Source organism: Thamnophis sirtalis, unplaced genomic scaffold (assembly GCF_051295495.1).
Source record: "Thamnophis sirtalis isolate CommonGarterSnake01/CBP01778 unplaced genomic scaffold, rThaSir2_p1.2 scaffold_1, whole genome shotgun sequence".
Lineage (NCBI taxonomy): Eukaryota > Metazoa > Chordata > Lepidosauria > Squamata > Natricidae > Thamnophis > Thamnophis sirtalis.
Window position 1 is genome coordinate 130852677 of NW_028261381.1, and position 13670 is coordinate 130866346.

General features: G+C 36.1%; 1 protein-coding gene across 4 annotated transcripts in view; it reads right to left on the reverse strand.

The window, feature by feature from the left end:
- Positions 1–1666: 1666 nt before the first annotated feature.
- CEP128 (centrosomal protein 128) overlaps positions 1667–13670 on the reverse strand; it is a 190554-nt gene continuing 178550 nt past the window's right edge. For all 4 annotated transcript variants that reach the window (XM_087725051.1, XM_087725066.1, XM_087725042.1 and 1 more), the window contains exon 24: positions 1667–2612. In XM_087725051.1, the coding sequence (XP_087581177.1) occupies positions 2506–2612 (107 nt within the window). In that variant the 3' untranslated portion in view covers positions 1667–2505. The remainder of the gene's footprint in view (positions 2613–13670) is intronic.

A 13670-nucleotide genomic window follows, 5' to 3' on the forward strand; every position in this document is an offset into this window, starting at 1 on the left:
TAATTTAAAACTCACAACAGTCATACCATTCGAGACGGGGGCAACAACTCTTTAGCCCCAGGCCTGCCGGAACAACCAGGTTTTGAGGGCTTTGCGGAAGGCCTGGAGGGTGGTGAGGGTTCGAATTTCCACGGGGAGCTCGTTCCAGAGGGTCGGAGCAGCCACAGAGAAGGCTCTCCTCCGGGTAGTCGCCAGTCGACACTGGCTGGCGGATGGAATTCGGAGGAGGCCTAATCTGTGGGATCTAATCGGTCTAGTGGAGGTAATTGGCAGCAGGCGGTCTCTCAAGTACCCAGGTCCAATACCATGAAGGGCTTTATAAGTAACGACTAGCGCCTTGAAGCGTATCCGGAGACCAATAGGCAGCCAGTGGAGCTCGTGGACGATAGGTGTTACATGGGTGAACCGAGGTACACCCACGATCGCTCGCGCGGCTGCATTCTGGACAAGCTGAAGTCTCCGAATACTCTTCAAGGGCTGCCCCATGTAGAGCACGTTGCAGTAATCTTCCTCAGGAAGATCATGCAGTTTTAAATGAATACTCAGTTTTATGTGTGGCATTTGTTGTTGTTGTTGGTTGTGAAGTTGTGTCCATCCTATCACGACTCTGTGGACAATGTTCCTCCAGGCCTTCTTGTCATTTACCATCCCCTGGAGTCCATTTAAGCTCACGTCGATTACTTCAGTGATTCCATCCAGCCACCTCATTCTCTGTCATCCCTTTCTTCTTTTGCCCTCAATCTTTCCCAGCATTAGGTTCTTCTCCAGTGAGTCCTTCCTTCTCATTAGGTGGCCAAAGTATTTGAGTTTTACCTTCAGGATCTGGCCTTCTAAACAGCAGCCAGGGTTGATCTCCTCTAGGATGAGCAGTTTGATCGCCTTGCAGTACAAGGGACTCACAAGAGTCTTCTCCAGCACCATAGTTCAAAGGCCTCAATTCTTTGGCGTTCAGCCTTTCTTATGGTCCAACTTTCACAGCAATATATTGCAACTGGAAAAATCATAGCCTTGACTATATGCACTTTTGTTGGTAGGGTGATATCTCTGATTTTTAGTATGCTGTCTAAATTTGCCGTAGCTCCCCCCCCCACCCACCCAGGAGCAAGCATCTTTCAATTTCTTGGCTGTAGTCCCCATCTGTGGTGATCTTGGAGCCCAGGAAAATAAAATCTGTCACTACCTCCCTTTCTTCCCCATCTATTTGCCAAGAATTGAGAGGGCCAAATGAGCTGACATTATTATTAACATTGATAGTAAAATAACCAGTCTTGGAAGAGCAGGCCACTATCTAGAGAAAATGCTACAGTAACATCACCATGTTATTGGGAAACAATCCATATCATTAGTACAATCTCTAGTTTGACTATTGTTTTGGCACTCAAGACTCTCTTGTGAGGACTTGGCTTGCAATTGGCAGATCAGAAGCAAGAGACTTTAAAAAAACTAATAATAATTGTGACTGGTGAAGGGAAAGAGTACTTTAGGACTTCATTAAAATGACAAAATAGGAAAGAGTTGAATTAAACCAGTTCATAATATATAGCCAAAAGAATGTACATTTCCATTAAATTTTCAATAAATGGATGGAACAAGAATGAAAATGCTATGATTATGGGAAATACTTGTTTGAAAAGGCTGAATAACATATAAAAAGGAACCTCTCCCGTCAAAAGTTTCCAATTTGTTTATTAACTTATAAGTGTCTCCAGATCTATAATGTAAAATTAAATAGTGTAACTCTAAATTCTTCTAACAAATAGAGCCAAAAATATTTCATTACATTATTAGGATGTTTTAATTTTTTTAGAAACAAAATTATTCTTGGGCTTAATGATAAAAATAGATTATTACAAAGAGTTCCTCCAATTTTGGATTAGGCTATATTTTTCTGTTACCTTGGATCAGATGGAGGAAATTCAGTTCATTGTTTCAGAAATAAACTATGTCTATTATTAATCAGGATAATGTAATCATTGCATAATATGTTTGAGGCACCTTTTGTTGTAAAATACTATGTACATTTCTTAATATTATAGAACTTGTATACATAGACAAAGTAATTTTTATTCAGTATTTCCTGATTATCACAAAATGTATTTATATTTCACTGAACGAACACTATTCAATCAAAATATTGTTAAGTCTTTGAAGTTAAAGCGTACACAACTTCTATGTCTGCATGTATGCAAGTGTACATGCAGACACATACACTATTTCTCTTTGTCTCAATTAAATACATTCTGAATAGACTTCAAAGAATTGATAGAAGGAAACCGAAGAAAATACCAGGGAAGCTGGCATTTTACAATATACTGTATGGTGCATCTTCAGATTTAACCTGCCTTGTTTTAAATAATAGTTTGAATGATAATATTTGGCAATTCTTGAACCAGGGCTCCCCCAAAAGCTTTCATAAATATAGTTACACTTGATTGTGGCCACTGCCAAAAACTAAAGATGCAGAGCTGAATTTTCTGGAATAAATTTGTCTATCATCTTCTTGCTTTAAAGCTTCTTCTTTTCTGTCAATAGCTTCATCCTGTTCACGGCCCTGCTGTTGGTATCTTTTTTAGCTGAATTTAAATCTGAACGAATGCTACTTTTGGTAAATGCTGCAAAAAAAAGAGAGAGAGAAAATGAAACAAATGAAAGTCGTCATTCACTAAAAAATAATGAAATAAAAAAGAATAGCAATAGTACTTAGCACTTAGACTTCTATACCTCTCTTTACGGCTCCTTCTAAGCATTTTACCAAGTAAGCAAATTGCCCCCAACAATCTGACTCCTCACAACATCTTTAAATGAAATGAAACTAAACAACGTCATCTAGGCAAAGTTAAGTCTCCTATTTGAGTTACGGTAATACATTATCCTTGGAGTTCCACCCAGAAGCCATAGAATCTTATTTAAATGAATAATCTTCATTTGTTTCAGAGCATAATTCTTGCCATTTACAATCTTGAAAGCTCTAAACCAACTTATAGCTCAAGCATGAATCTTCTGGAAAAGATTGTATCCAGAAGCCATTTTGTGTAAAATTTCTGTTCTCAGAGGTGACAGAAATAATAAACTGAAACATTGTAGGAAAATAATGATGTTAGTTGATGATAGCACATTTTCAGACTAATACATTAAAAAGGATAAGGTCTTATGAACTACAGTTAATCTAAAACTGCTACCAAATTATCATTGATTTGAGTGGGCCTCGAGATTATTGTGGTACCCAATTCTGGACTTCTAGGCTGCTGTTAAACATTTTAAGTACTCACTTTTGATTTGATTTTTATCTATGATTGGGGTTTTATTGATGCACTGCTAAATACACTGTTGCTTAATCATATCTCTGCTTATGGTATTTGAAATCCTTAATTATTGCAAAAGTCAGAAAATGGGATTTTACCTTATTTTAGTATGTTAACAAGTAATTATCTATTATTTCTGTACAAAGCTTTATCAACCAAGAATTTCTGGTAGTTTAAACTCAACTGAAATATCAATTTAATATTTGCCCAACTAAAGACAATTAAATCTGTGTAAGTTTTAGCACAGTAGTTTCCATCCAATTAATAATTTTTTCTTCAAAGTGTTTTCCTTCAAATGTAATTTTTCCCATTAATGGAAGGTTGATCTATTAGTTGTGACAGGAATTGATTGGCCACCTTGTCATCCAAGCCTGACACTGTGGGCTATTAATAGAAAGAAGGTTCGTAAAATTGAAATCACCGCTCTAAATCTCTACCCTGATATGCTGAAATGATATTTGAGATTCTACAGCAGCATCCTGTTGAAGAGAATACTGTTGTCCAGGAGAGATCTTTTTATATTGATAGGCTTGATAGACTTATGTTTTAGTTTTAGTAAAAAGAATTCTCCATGGGAATTGCTCGTACCATATAAAAGCTTTGCGATTTTAAGAGAATCTGTTGATGAATCTGTTTGACTTTCACATCAAACTTTCCAAAGGATGGGCATGAGAATACCCATGGACAACATGATTGCTCCAGATTGGCTGGCTGATAGAGTTACCGGGAAGCTATTTCAAAGAGTTACCATAATAAAACAAAATGTCCTATGGGAAATCAAGCTGCATCTGTTACTGACTTATGCATAGCTTTGAAAACCTTTTCAAAGAAAAGGTATTGTTATGGGTCTTCATATTCCCTAAAGGTTTTTCCTTAACCCTTCAAATTTACCAAATTGTACATCATATTAGACAAATAAACAAATCAATTTCCATCCTCTTGATCCCTGGCCAAATACAAACAGCTATAGGATATGGGCTTCACCTCCCTATGGAACTGACGTTGCCTACAAAGTAACTAACTTAATTTAGGCTTTCTTAATGAGGCATAAATTACTACAGATGGAAAGATAATAACGCTGAAGAGCAGGAATCCCACTTCAGTTATAATTGAGTATTGGCAACCTCATGCTTTTTTATACATAGAAGCGGGAATAGAAAGAAACTGTTTAGATGTAGTCAGGTCAATTGGAGAATGAAAACCAACTGAATTATACGTGGCAAACAAGCAAGTTACCTATCTACCTAGCATTTCTTCAGTTTTTACAGCTATTATCCATAAATGCATGATGAACACAATCAATGGAGCACTAACCAATTTTGGCTTCCCAATGCTTTTCTGTTATATATGTATAGATATAACCATTTTGTTTTACTATGTCCTTTGGAAAACATGTACAAAATAGAGTAACCACCACCATATTTACTACATAAAGTTAAAACAGTTTTTGAAGCCAAGAGTTAAATCTGCTACAGGACTCGGAAATGTGGATATGCAATGAACAAAACAGTTTCCAATCATAGGTTCAATGAATTCCCTACTCTTAGAGAAATCCATTTTCCTTTCCTAAAAGCTGAATCAAAAATGAGCTTGAAAAAGTGAAAAGGAATTTTAGTTTCAAAAATACAGTTAAAACACCTACCAGTTCTCACAACATTGTTATCAATAAGGGAAAATATTTAAAGATAGTTATTCAATTCAGTAAGAGCTAGCACAATGGCCAGTTCATAATAACCTTAGCAGAATTTGTAATAAAGATGTAATGATCAGCATAGTGATTGATAGAGCTTCAAGGCATTGTCATGTACTTATATGATGCTATCATTTTGCCAAGCAGCAATAAAGTATGAAAAAGTCAAGATGTCCTTGTAACCACTTTCCTAGTTGGTTAGATATTGGAACTCTAGAACTAATTGGGTAACCAGATATGACACTACTCAGATGTAAATCCACTGAGTTCATTGTCTGAGCATAGAATTATAAAAAAATATACTGAAAGGAATTATCTTCTACAAAACAGCCTGGGTAAAGAATGCTTCTCATAACCTGTTTACACTAGCTGTAAAATATTGCAATTTTATCTCCCTATAATAAAACATGGATTGAATTATGTATGTGAAACAGTCATGGATTTTTATGACTATTGCTTGGTAATCTATGAAGTCTTAGCCACCTGATAATAATAACATTGAAAAGGCTGTATTAAGGAGATAATGCCCAGCTCCTGTAAGTACATGGACAATACTGAGTACTGACAAAGGGACTGTGTTCAAATCAAAATGAAACAAATCAAACTAGAAAAATTGAGTGGTTTGGTGTATTACCGGTACTTCAACAATTTAATAATCTGAGAATACTCACAGAAAAAGAAGCCTCAACATTTTCCCCCTATAAAAAGAGCTATATCAACCAAGATTCTTCCTAATTCAACATTCAAAAGGTAGCGTACCCAATAGAAATGTATTACATTTTTAAAAGCTTATGCTTTTACCAATATTTATTAACCCTAATTATTTCTCAACCCATATACATGAAATTTAATAAATGAAGAATCCAAAATCTTCTACTAGTGATGCATACATACTACATTTCTTCTTTTTTGAAAGAAGAAATGGAAGGTTTAGCTCTAAATTTTGATTGATAATATTAAAAGCTTTCAGTGTTTTTATTCAGTGCACCATCTCGTCTTCTCCATTCTATCATAATATTGGAGCAGGAAGCCAATAACCATAACAGCCCCAGTTCATCCTTATAATTCTAAGCAAGAGTACATAAAGGATTGTCTTAATGCACCTCCTGAGTTTCAGTCATATAACTACTGCTAGTAATTAGCTATTTTATACACTTTCTGGAGACTGACTGTAACTGAGACATTACACCAGCACCAAAAAACAAATCTGTTCCTAAATCAATTATGTATGCTTGTTACTGTACATATATGTTGAATAGACGTTATACATGACAAGTTGTTAGAGCAACTGATGAACCTGCTTTAGAAAAGTATTCAATAGTGAAGTTTAAAAGCCCCACCTGCTAATCCACCTTGCTATGATATTAATGTATACATTTCAATAAGGGAATTGTGTTGGAGAGAAGCTGTTCATTTATGTATGTTGGGAATTGCCCAAGTTTTGCCTTATGGGGGAGACAATAAATCAAAGTATCAAAGCACATGTGGGGATCAGAGGGTTTTTTTGCCTTGCACTGTCAATTTTTAGCAGTAGTAGCTCAGTCAGATGGCAATTCATAGCTGCGGTCTGACCAATCTTGAAAAGCTAACCAGGATCAGACAAGGCTAGTACATGATTGGGAGACCCATCAGGAAACCCCTAAACCTCTATGTTTGACTAGGAACCTGGTAAGTGCTTTAAAGCATTGTAGATGGATGCTAAATTCATATTGTAGAGTTGAGGAATATTATGTTTAATATCAGAATTTAAGCCAGTTCCCTAATAAAATGAGTGTCCTAATTAACTTCCTCTCCTCTCATCTCCATTCTCTATTTACCATAAGTAATTTGAAAATTATCTATTATTGTAATGAAAAGTCAATAATTCAACAGCATTGTGTAATAATTCAGCATTGTGAAGAAAGGCCACTAAACATTGCACATTATCAGCAGATAGGAAATAAAATGTAGATTTATGAATAGTAACATCCGGATGGAATACTAAATCCTGTTTATGTTTCCACTAATACAAGAACCAGAAGGAGAATGATAAAATCAAAAAGAAATATACTTACAACATATTAAAAGGAAATCCTCTTAATGTAGTACAATATTAACCTTTAGAACCCGTTACTTTAGCTAATGAATGTGTATGGTAAAAGAAACAGTTTAGGGGAAAGAAGGGTTACCTGTGGCTAAAGGCTACCTTGGATGTTACAGCATAAAACAGGACATCTGAAAGCTATCAAATGATGCTTCTGGTAACAGTTCAGAATAATGGTTTCTTTGCCTGAGTTCTTATAACTTATTTTCAAGTAATTAGTAGATATTCTCACATTCTTTGAAAAAGGGACAAAGTCTTCTGCTCATATTGTAAAAGGGTTTTCTGCGGCCAGATTCCTTTTTTAGGTGGCTGCTACAGTATGTTCATTGGAGTCCCAATTTGGAGAGATTGGTGAGTAAATATCATATAAAGGGTGTACAAAAAGCATTTCCCACTCTATGGTTATTCTTAATAACCATAGCATGTTCCAGCTGTTAGTTCCATGGTTGGCTTGACTGAGAAAAAATTGGGTTGCTCAAGCAGCTAGTTCACTGGCTTACAAACTCTACTGCAGTGTATCTGTCCTGTTTAGGAAGCTGTTTTATACAGTACTACCTGGATCAAGCTTCTTATGATATACTTTGACTATGTCTCCAGAGGTTTAAACAGTTTTTTTTTCCTTACTCATCCTGTACTTGGGACTTTTGGCATGCTTGAATGATCTATTGCCTTGTCTATTCATAAAATAATACCATGGAGGTTCTTTTTAGTACCAAGGGACAACATGCCTTTTTTTAAAAAGTAGATTTGATCGTCTTTTGTCCACTACATCCAGCTTCCCGCAGTAGAGTAGATTTGGCACACAACTGTTGCAGTACCATCAGCATACGGACATAAATGTTAGCTTTTCAATTTAATTTATTAAATATAATTTTAATTTAGATATTTGGAAACTTTCTAGGATTTTCTGAATAGGTCGTGTGAAATGATGGACAACGTTCTATGGAATAAAAGTGTAAGTAACTGAAAGATTTTAGTGGGACACAATGTGGTCTGCCAGCGGCCTGCTGCGGAACTGGCAGCAGAGTCAGACAGTGAGGAGGTTGGGGAGGAACATGGACCAGTCCTGGAGTCTGGGGAAGGCTCAGACGAGGGCTCTGCGTCGGAGGCAGAGAAGGAGTCAGGTGCATCTGGGAATTATGTGCTGCAGGGGGAGCCTATTCCCAGTGTGCACATGTGCAGAGCTGCCAGAAGGCAAGAACAGTTAAGACAAAAGGAGCAACTCAGGAGTAAGGCTTGGAGTTGATTGACCCCTCCCATAAGACATAAAAGAGGAGCAAATGGACATGAGCTTTTGCAGAAAGCAACTTTATTCGTTCTGGTCGGTTTAAACTCTGAAGCTCCATTTTGACTCTGTGCTCCATTTGACCTTGCAAAACTAATTGGCAATTAGATCTTTGGCAGCGTTTTAAGGGTGGGTGCTTATCAGCCTTATCCCGAAAACTGTGGTAGACTTCTGTCAGATTCTTCACAAACTGTTTGTGACTCATTAGGACTCTGAATGAACATAATTCACAGTTGTTGAAATAAAAAGAGGGTTTTGGGGACTAAGCGTGTGCTTTTTTTTCCTTTTTCAATTTGTGGCCTAGCCACCTTCCAGTTTTATTTGTGTGTTCAAAAAAGTTTTGTCTTGTTAATTTTATTTTCCTTGCATTGACTTTTTGCTCAAAGTTAGTTTATGTCTCACTAAGTCCCATTCTCATTTAATTCTATCATTTTGTGGTTCATTCTGTAAGGTAGTTTCTAGTTTTTTAGAGTTTCCTGCAGTACATTTTGTTTTTCAATTTTTCTTTATTTCTTCAGGCTACATACACTATTGTTATCCCACATAAATATGCTTTGGCGGTGTCCCATAGGTTTTGTAATATTGCATCTTGATTATTGTTTTCTTTGAGGAAAAATTCCATTTCTTTCTTGATCTGCTAGGTGTACTTTTTTTCTTTTAGTATTTGTGGATTTAGCACCCAACGTCTATTTTTCTTCTTCGAGCTCTTCCAAATTATTTTTATTGGATTATGATCTGCCCATGTATTAGGTATGATCTCTATTACTTCTAACTTGTTTTCTATCTTGCTGTTCAACCAGGCCATATCGATTCTAGACCATGATTTGTGTGGATTTGAGTAGAAAGTATATCCTTTTTCATTTGGATTTATTTCTCTCCAACTGTCTCTTAAATTTAATTTATTGCTCATGTTGAAAAATGATTTTGGTAAGGTTTTCCTTTTTTTCTTCTCTGGGTTGCTACTTTTATAGTCCTTTATTGTGTTTACCATTGCACTGAAATCTCCCAACAAACAAATATTATTTATCCATGTAGTTTTTTAATAAAATTTCTTCTGATTTTCATTTGGCGCATGGATCACCACCAATAGCACGTATGATTTTTAAGCATGTGATTTTTACTGTCTCAGGAAGCCTAGGACAGAAGACACAGTCTCTTAATTCATACAGATGAGCAATCAAGACTAACAAACACAGCCCATCTTGTGTATTGATCCACTTCCTCTAGAACAGGGTTGTCAAACTCCTGGCCCGCGGGCCAGGTGCATCTCATGCTGGCCACACCCATGTCTGGTTTAGCAAAGGGAGAAAAAGTCCTGATACGTCATGTGATGATGCTGTGATGCGGTGAGTTTGACACCCCTGCTCTAGAATATATTTCAACATAGCAGGAAATGATTACTGCGATAAGGTATACAAAATGCTCTAAACCAGTGTTTCTCAACCTTGGCAACTTTAAGTCCTGTGGACTTCAACTCCCAGAATCCCCCAGCCAGTGCTGGCTGGGGGATTCTGGGAGTTGAAGTCCACAGGACTTAAAGTCACCAAGGTTGAGAAACACTGCTCTAAACATTCTGTATAATTAATGCTTACATTAATAATAATTTATAGTAGAGAGCCAGTTTGGTCCAGTAGTTAAGGCATTAGGCTAGAAACATGAGTTCTAGTCCCACCTGAGGCATGAAAGATAGCTAGTTGACTTTGGGCCAGTCACCCTCTCTCAGCTCACCTCACAGGGTTGTTGTGGGGAAAATAGTGGTATGTTGGATATGTTTGCCATATCAAGTTACTTGTAAAAATAATGAGGGCAGGATTTAAAACAATAAAATAAAATAAATAAAAAATGTGCTGGGAATAAGCAGCATAACTTCAGTGCTGTGAGCCCAGTTGCTGCTACTTTGCTTTATAAAGATTTTGAAGGTCTCAGATTCAGGTTGTGAAGGTCTTGGGTTATACCTACATGTATACACAGTAGAGTTAAGCCTTGGAATAAAATGGCTTCTGGGAAAAGGTTTGTCAATTGACTGAAAAGATAAAAACTGTACAAACAGGAAAGAGATACATTTAGAACACTAATGCAAAGCATCTGCAGATGCTAATCGGTTTGTAATCTAAAACTAAAGGAAAACTCCAGTGGTTATTATAAATAGTTCCTTAAGATCAATGCCTTGATAAGAGGCAGTGGCTCATTCTTTTTCCTTTTGGCAGACTTTGTTAAGTGGCAGTTGAAAATAAATCTGCCTCTGTAAATTAAGTATCTGATGAGCACCTTCTTGTCTAAATTATGCTGTCAAATAAACTTCTTTTCTACAAAATGATTTATTCAGGCTAGCTCCCATAATAATGTTTTAAATAGACAGGTATGAATATAAAATATACCCAGTAGTAAGTATAAAGATTAAATTCTGGCATACAAAGATACACAAGAAACAAAGACACAATACTGTGGACCAGGGGATCTATTTAGTTTTCATTGTGCTGTCAGCAGAACTATGAATCTGAGCAAGGACTCTCAGATTAAATCTCTCTCTCCCTCTCCCTCTCTCTCTCTCTCTGTGTGTGTGTGTGTGTGTGTGTACATACATACACAAACAAACACATACAATCATCACAAACTCCATTTCTGATCACAAGCAATATCAACTCAAAAGAAACAAGACCGAACAAGTATTGTTTTGAAAGTCCTTAGTGTGTGTGTTCCAATATTTTGACTACAATTTGTAGAAAATCTATTTGCTTTACCTTAATAAGATACAATACATCATAGGTTGTGTCAAAATACCTAATAAACTCTCGGTTACTTAATAAACCATTTGAAAAATTAGTCAAATGAGATTGTTAAACATTAATATTCAATGTACAGCTTTATCCCCCCCCCCAAAAAAGCAACGAATCTTCCAGCCAAACAAAGCTAAACTGTCTTCAGTCTTAGTTTGCACACAGACATTCCCCTCTTCAATTAATAGTTCAGTTGGTTCTGAATGGTATAAAAATAAAAATGAACAAATAATAAAACAATAATTCAGAGTGTGAGTGTGTGTGTATGTCTGGAAGACTCCCATGCTCCCATTTAAAGATAATTGAAAAAAGGAAGTCTCCCAAAATAGAAGAATTTCAGGCATCTTCTAATCCTCCAATGGTAGCATATTCTATGCCTAGCAAAGTCTATGATCACAGTTTGATAGAGAAAGCAAGAGTCTTATATATTTTTTGTCCTTTATTATTATGTTAACAATAGTTTGGCATTAAAAAATACCATGTAAGCAAGATGCAGAATTTTAGGAATGTTTCCAGATGTTAAATGTCTATGGAGATTCTCAGTCATTCAGGTCATGGTTGTCCCAGAGGCGCTTTTTCAAAAGGCAACTGGACTTCCTTTGTTTTTTCTTGAAGATATTTCACTTCGTGTCCAAGAAGATTCTTCAGTTCTGATTGAATGGTGGAGAACATTCAGTGGAGTGGACATTTTCTACCACTCATTCAGAATGAAAGAAGCTTCTTGGATGAGAAACAAAACGTTTTCCAAGGAAAAACAAAGAAAGTCTAGCTGCCTTTTGAATAGCACCTTTGGTTTTCCAGATGTTAAGAAAAAGATGTGAAGTCATATTCAGCATTAATAATTCAAGTAAATGGAAGTTTCTGTTAAAATAAAGACATTACACATGTCATGAAGTATATCTGACATTAGTTTCTTGTATGTATTTGTCATAGTACGAGGAAAAATTAAGCAGAATTTTTTCTTGAGAAAAAATCCTACATTAAAAGAGACTAATTAATAGAGATTAATTCTCAGTAAATCATTCAAAACAAGTTTCATCCCTTGCATTCACTCTCATTGAGCATTAATAGTGCAGTGCAGTACAATGCAGAGGTCTTGCAATGGTGTTGCCCTTTTAACTGTAGCATTAAGTAGTATTCTGTGTTTATTTTATTCATTTGAGTGATTATAAAGGTATAAAAGTGGTTCATGATATAGTAGGATACTGGTAGTAAGTAAAAAGTACTGCTGGCAATTAATCAGCACTTCTAAATTCTTTTTAACAGGTTTCCCAAGTGTTGTAAAAGCTGAAAATTGTAAACCATGACATATCTGGCCTTTAGAGACCCGCTTTCAAACAAAATCTGTGTAGTACAGCAGAAGAGGAATAGATGTCATTAACTGCTTGGATTGCCAAGGAGTTACACGGTCCTTTTTCATCTCTTCTAGCAAGAACTGTGTGATGGCCAAATAATTCATTGAAATGTTGGAAACTATCTTATACTATCTAATTCAGTGTAATATACATTGACTAACATCAGCTCTCTGGGGTTTCTTTGAGAAACTGGGGGTTGCATCTGGCCCTTCACGTAAAGCATATGATTTGTTGCTGAACTTATGACTATTACTCAGCTACAGTACAGCTTCACTGTTAGCAGTGGAACAGAGAAATTTAACCCTGAGCTGTGGACCAGAAAATCTGGAGACTCAGTCATCTAATTTTGTGTTAATTAGATGTATCCCTTTGACAAGATTTCTCACTCAAAGAATTACTAGTGATTTTATTGCTGAAATATTAATTAATAACAATGATTACTGTGATAATGTCATTTATTTTTTGGAATCGGGAATGGGACTTTATAAACAGAAATAAAAGCATGAGCATGCAAACTGCACATTTCTGTTTGGCTCATTATCTCTATGCTAGCATTTTCTCTCCCCCTCAATATGAAAACAAATACAATCCTGTAGTATAAGCAATACACTCTCTATGTTTTTGTAACATAGGTAGGGCGAAGAATATGTGAGAACGTTTTGCTTTTCATAGTCTCTCTGGCTTCTTATGCTTACATTAAATCCCAAGGGTAAACCTCATGAGAAATTTCCTCCCATGATATTTTCTCAGTGCTATACTCACTTCCTAAATGAATTGCTTGCCCTTAAGAAATTGTTGTTTTTCCTCTTTCTTCAGGAAAAAAAATGAAGCATTCATCTCTCCAGTTTCTCTGACCAAAAATTTGGTATAGAAAAGGAGATTGGTAACAGTTTCTTTTGCATTGTCCCTCACTACTGTATTCCATCTCTTTTGCCATATCTTTCTTCCAGAAGAGTTGGATGCTGTTATCATGGGCATTGTTGTTAAATGATTCAGTCACTGTGTTACTCATGTTGTATGAAATGGTCTAGATTTGCTTTGATTAACAGAGTCAGATTTTGGAGATTACCTGATTTGTTTTGCTAAAGCAAAAAAGATGACCTGATTGGCCTTCACAAAGGATCCTTGGTGAATTTGAATCATTTTGAAACCGTGCTGCAGGACAAAGCTCACTTCCA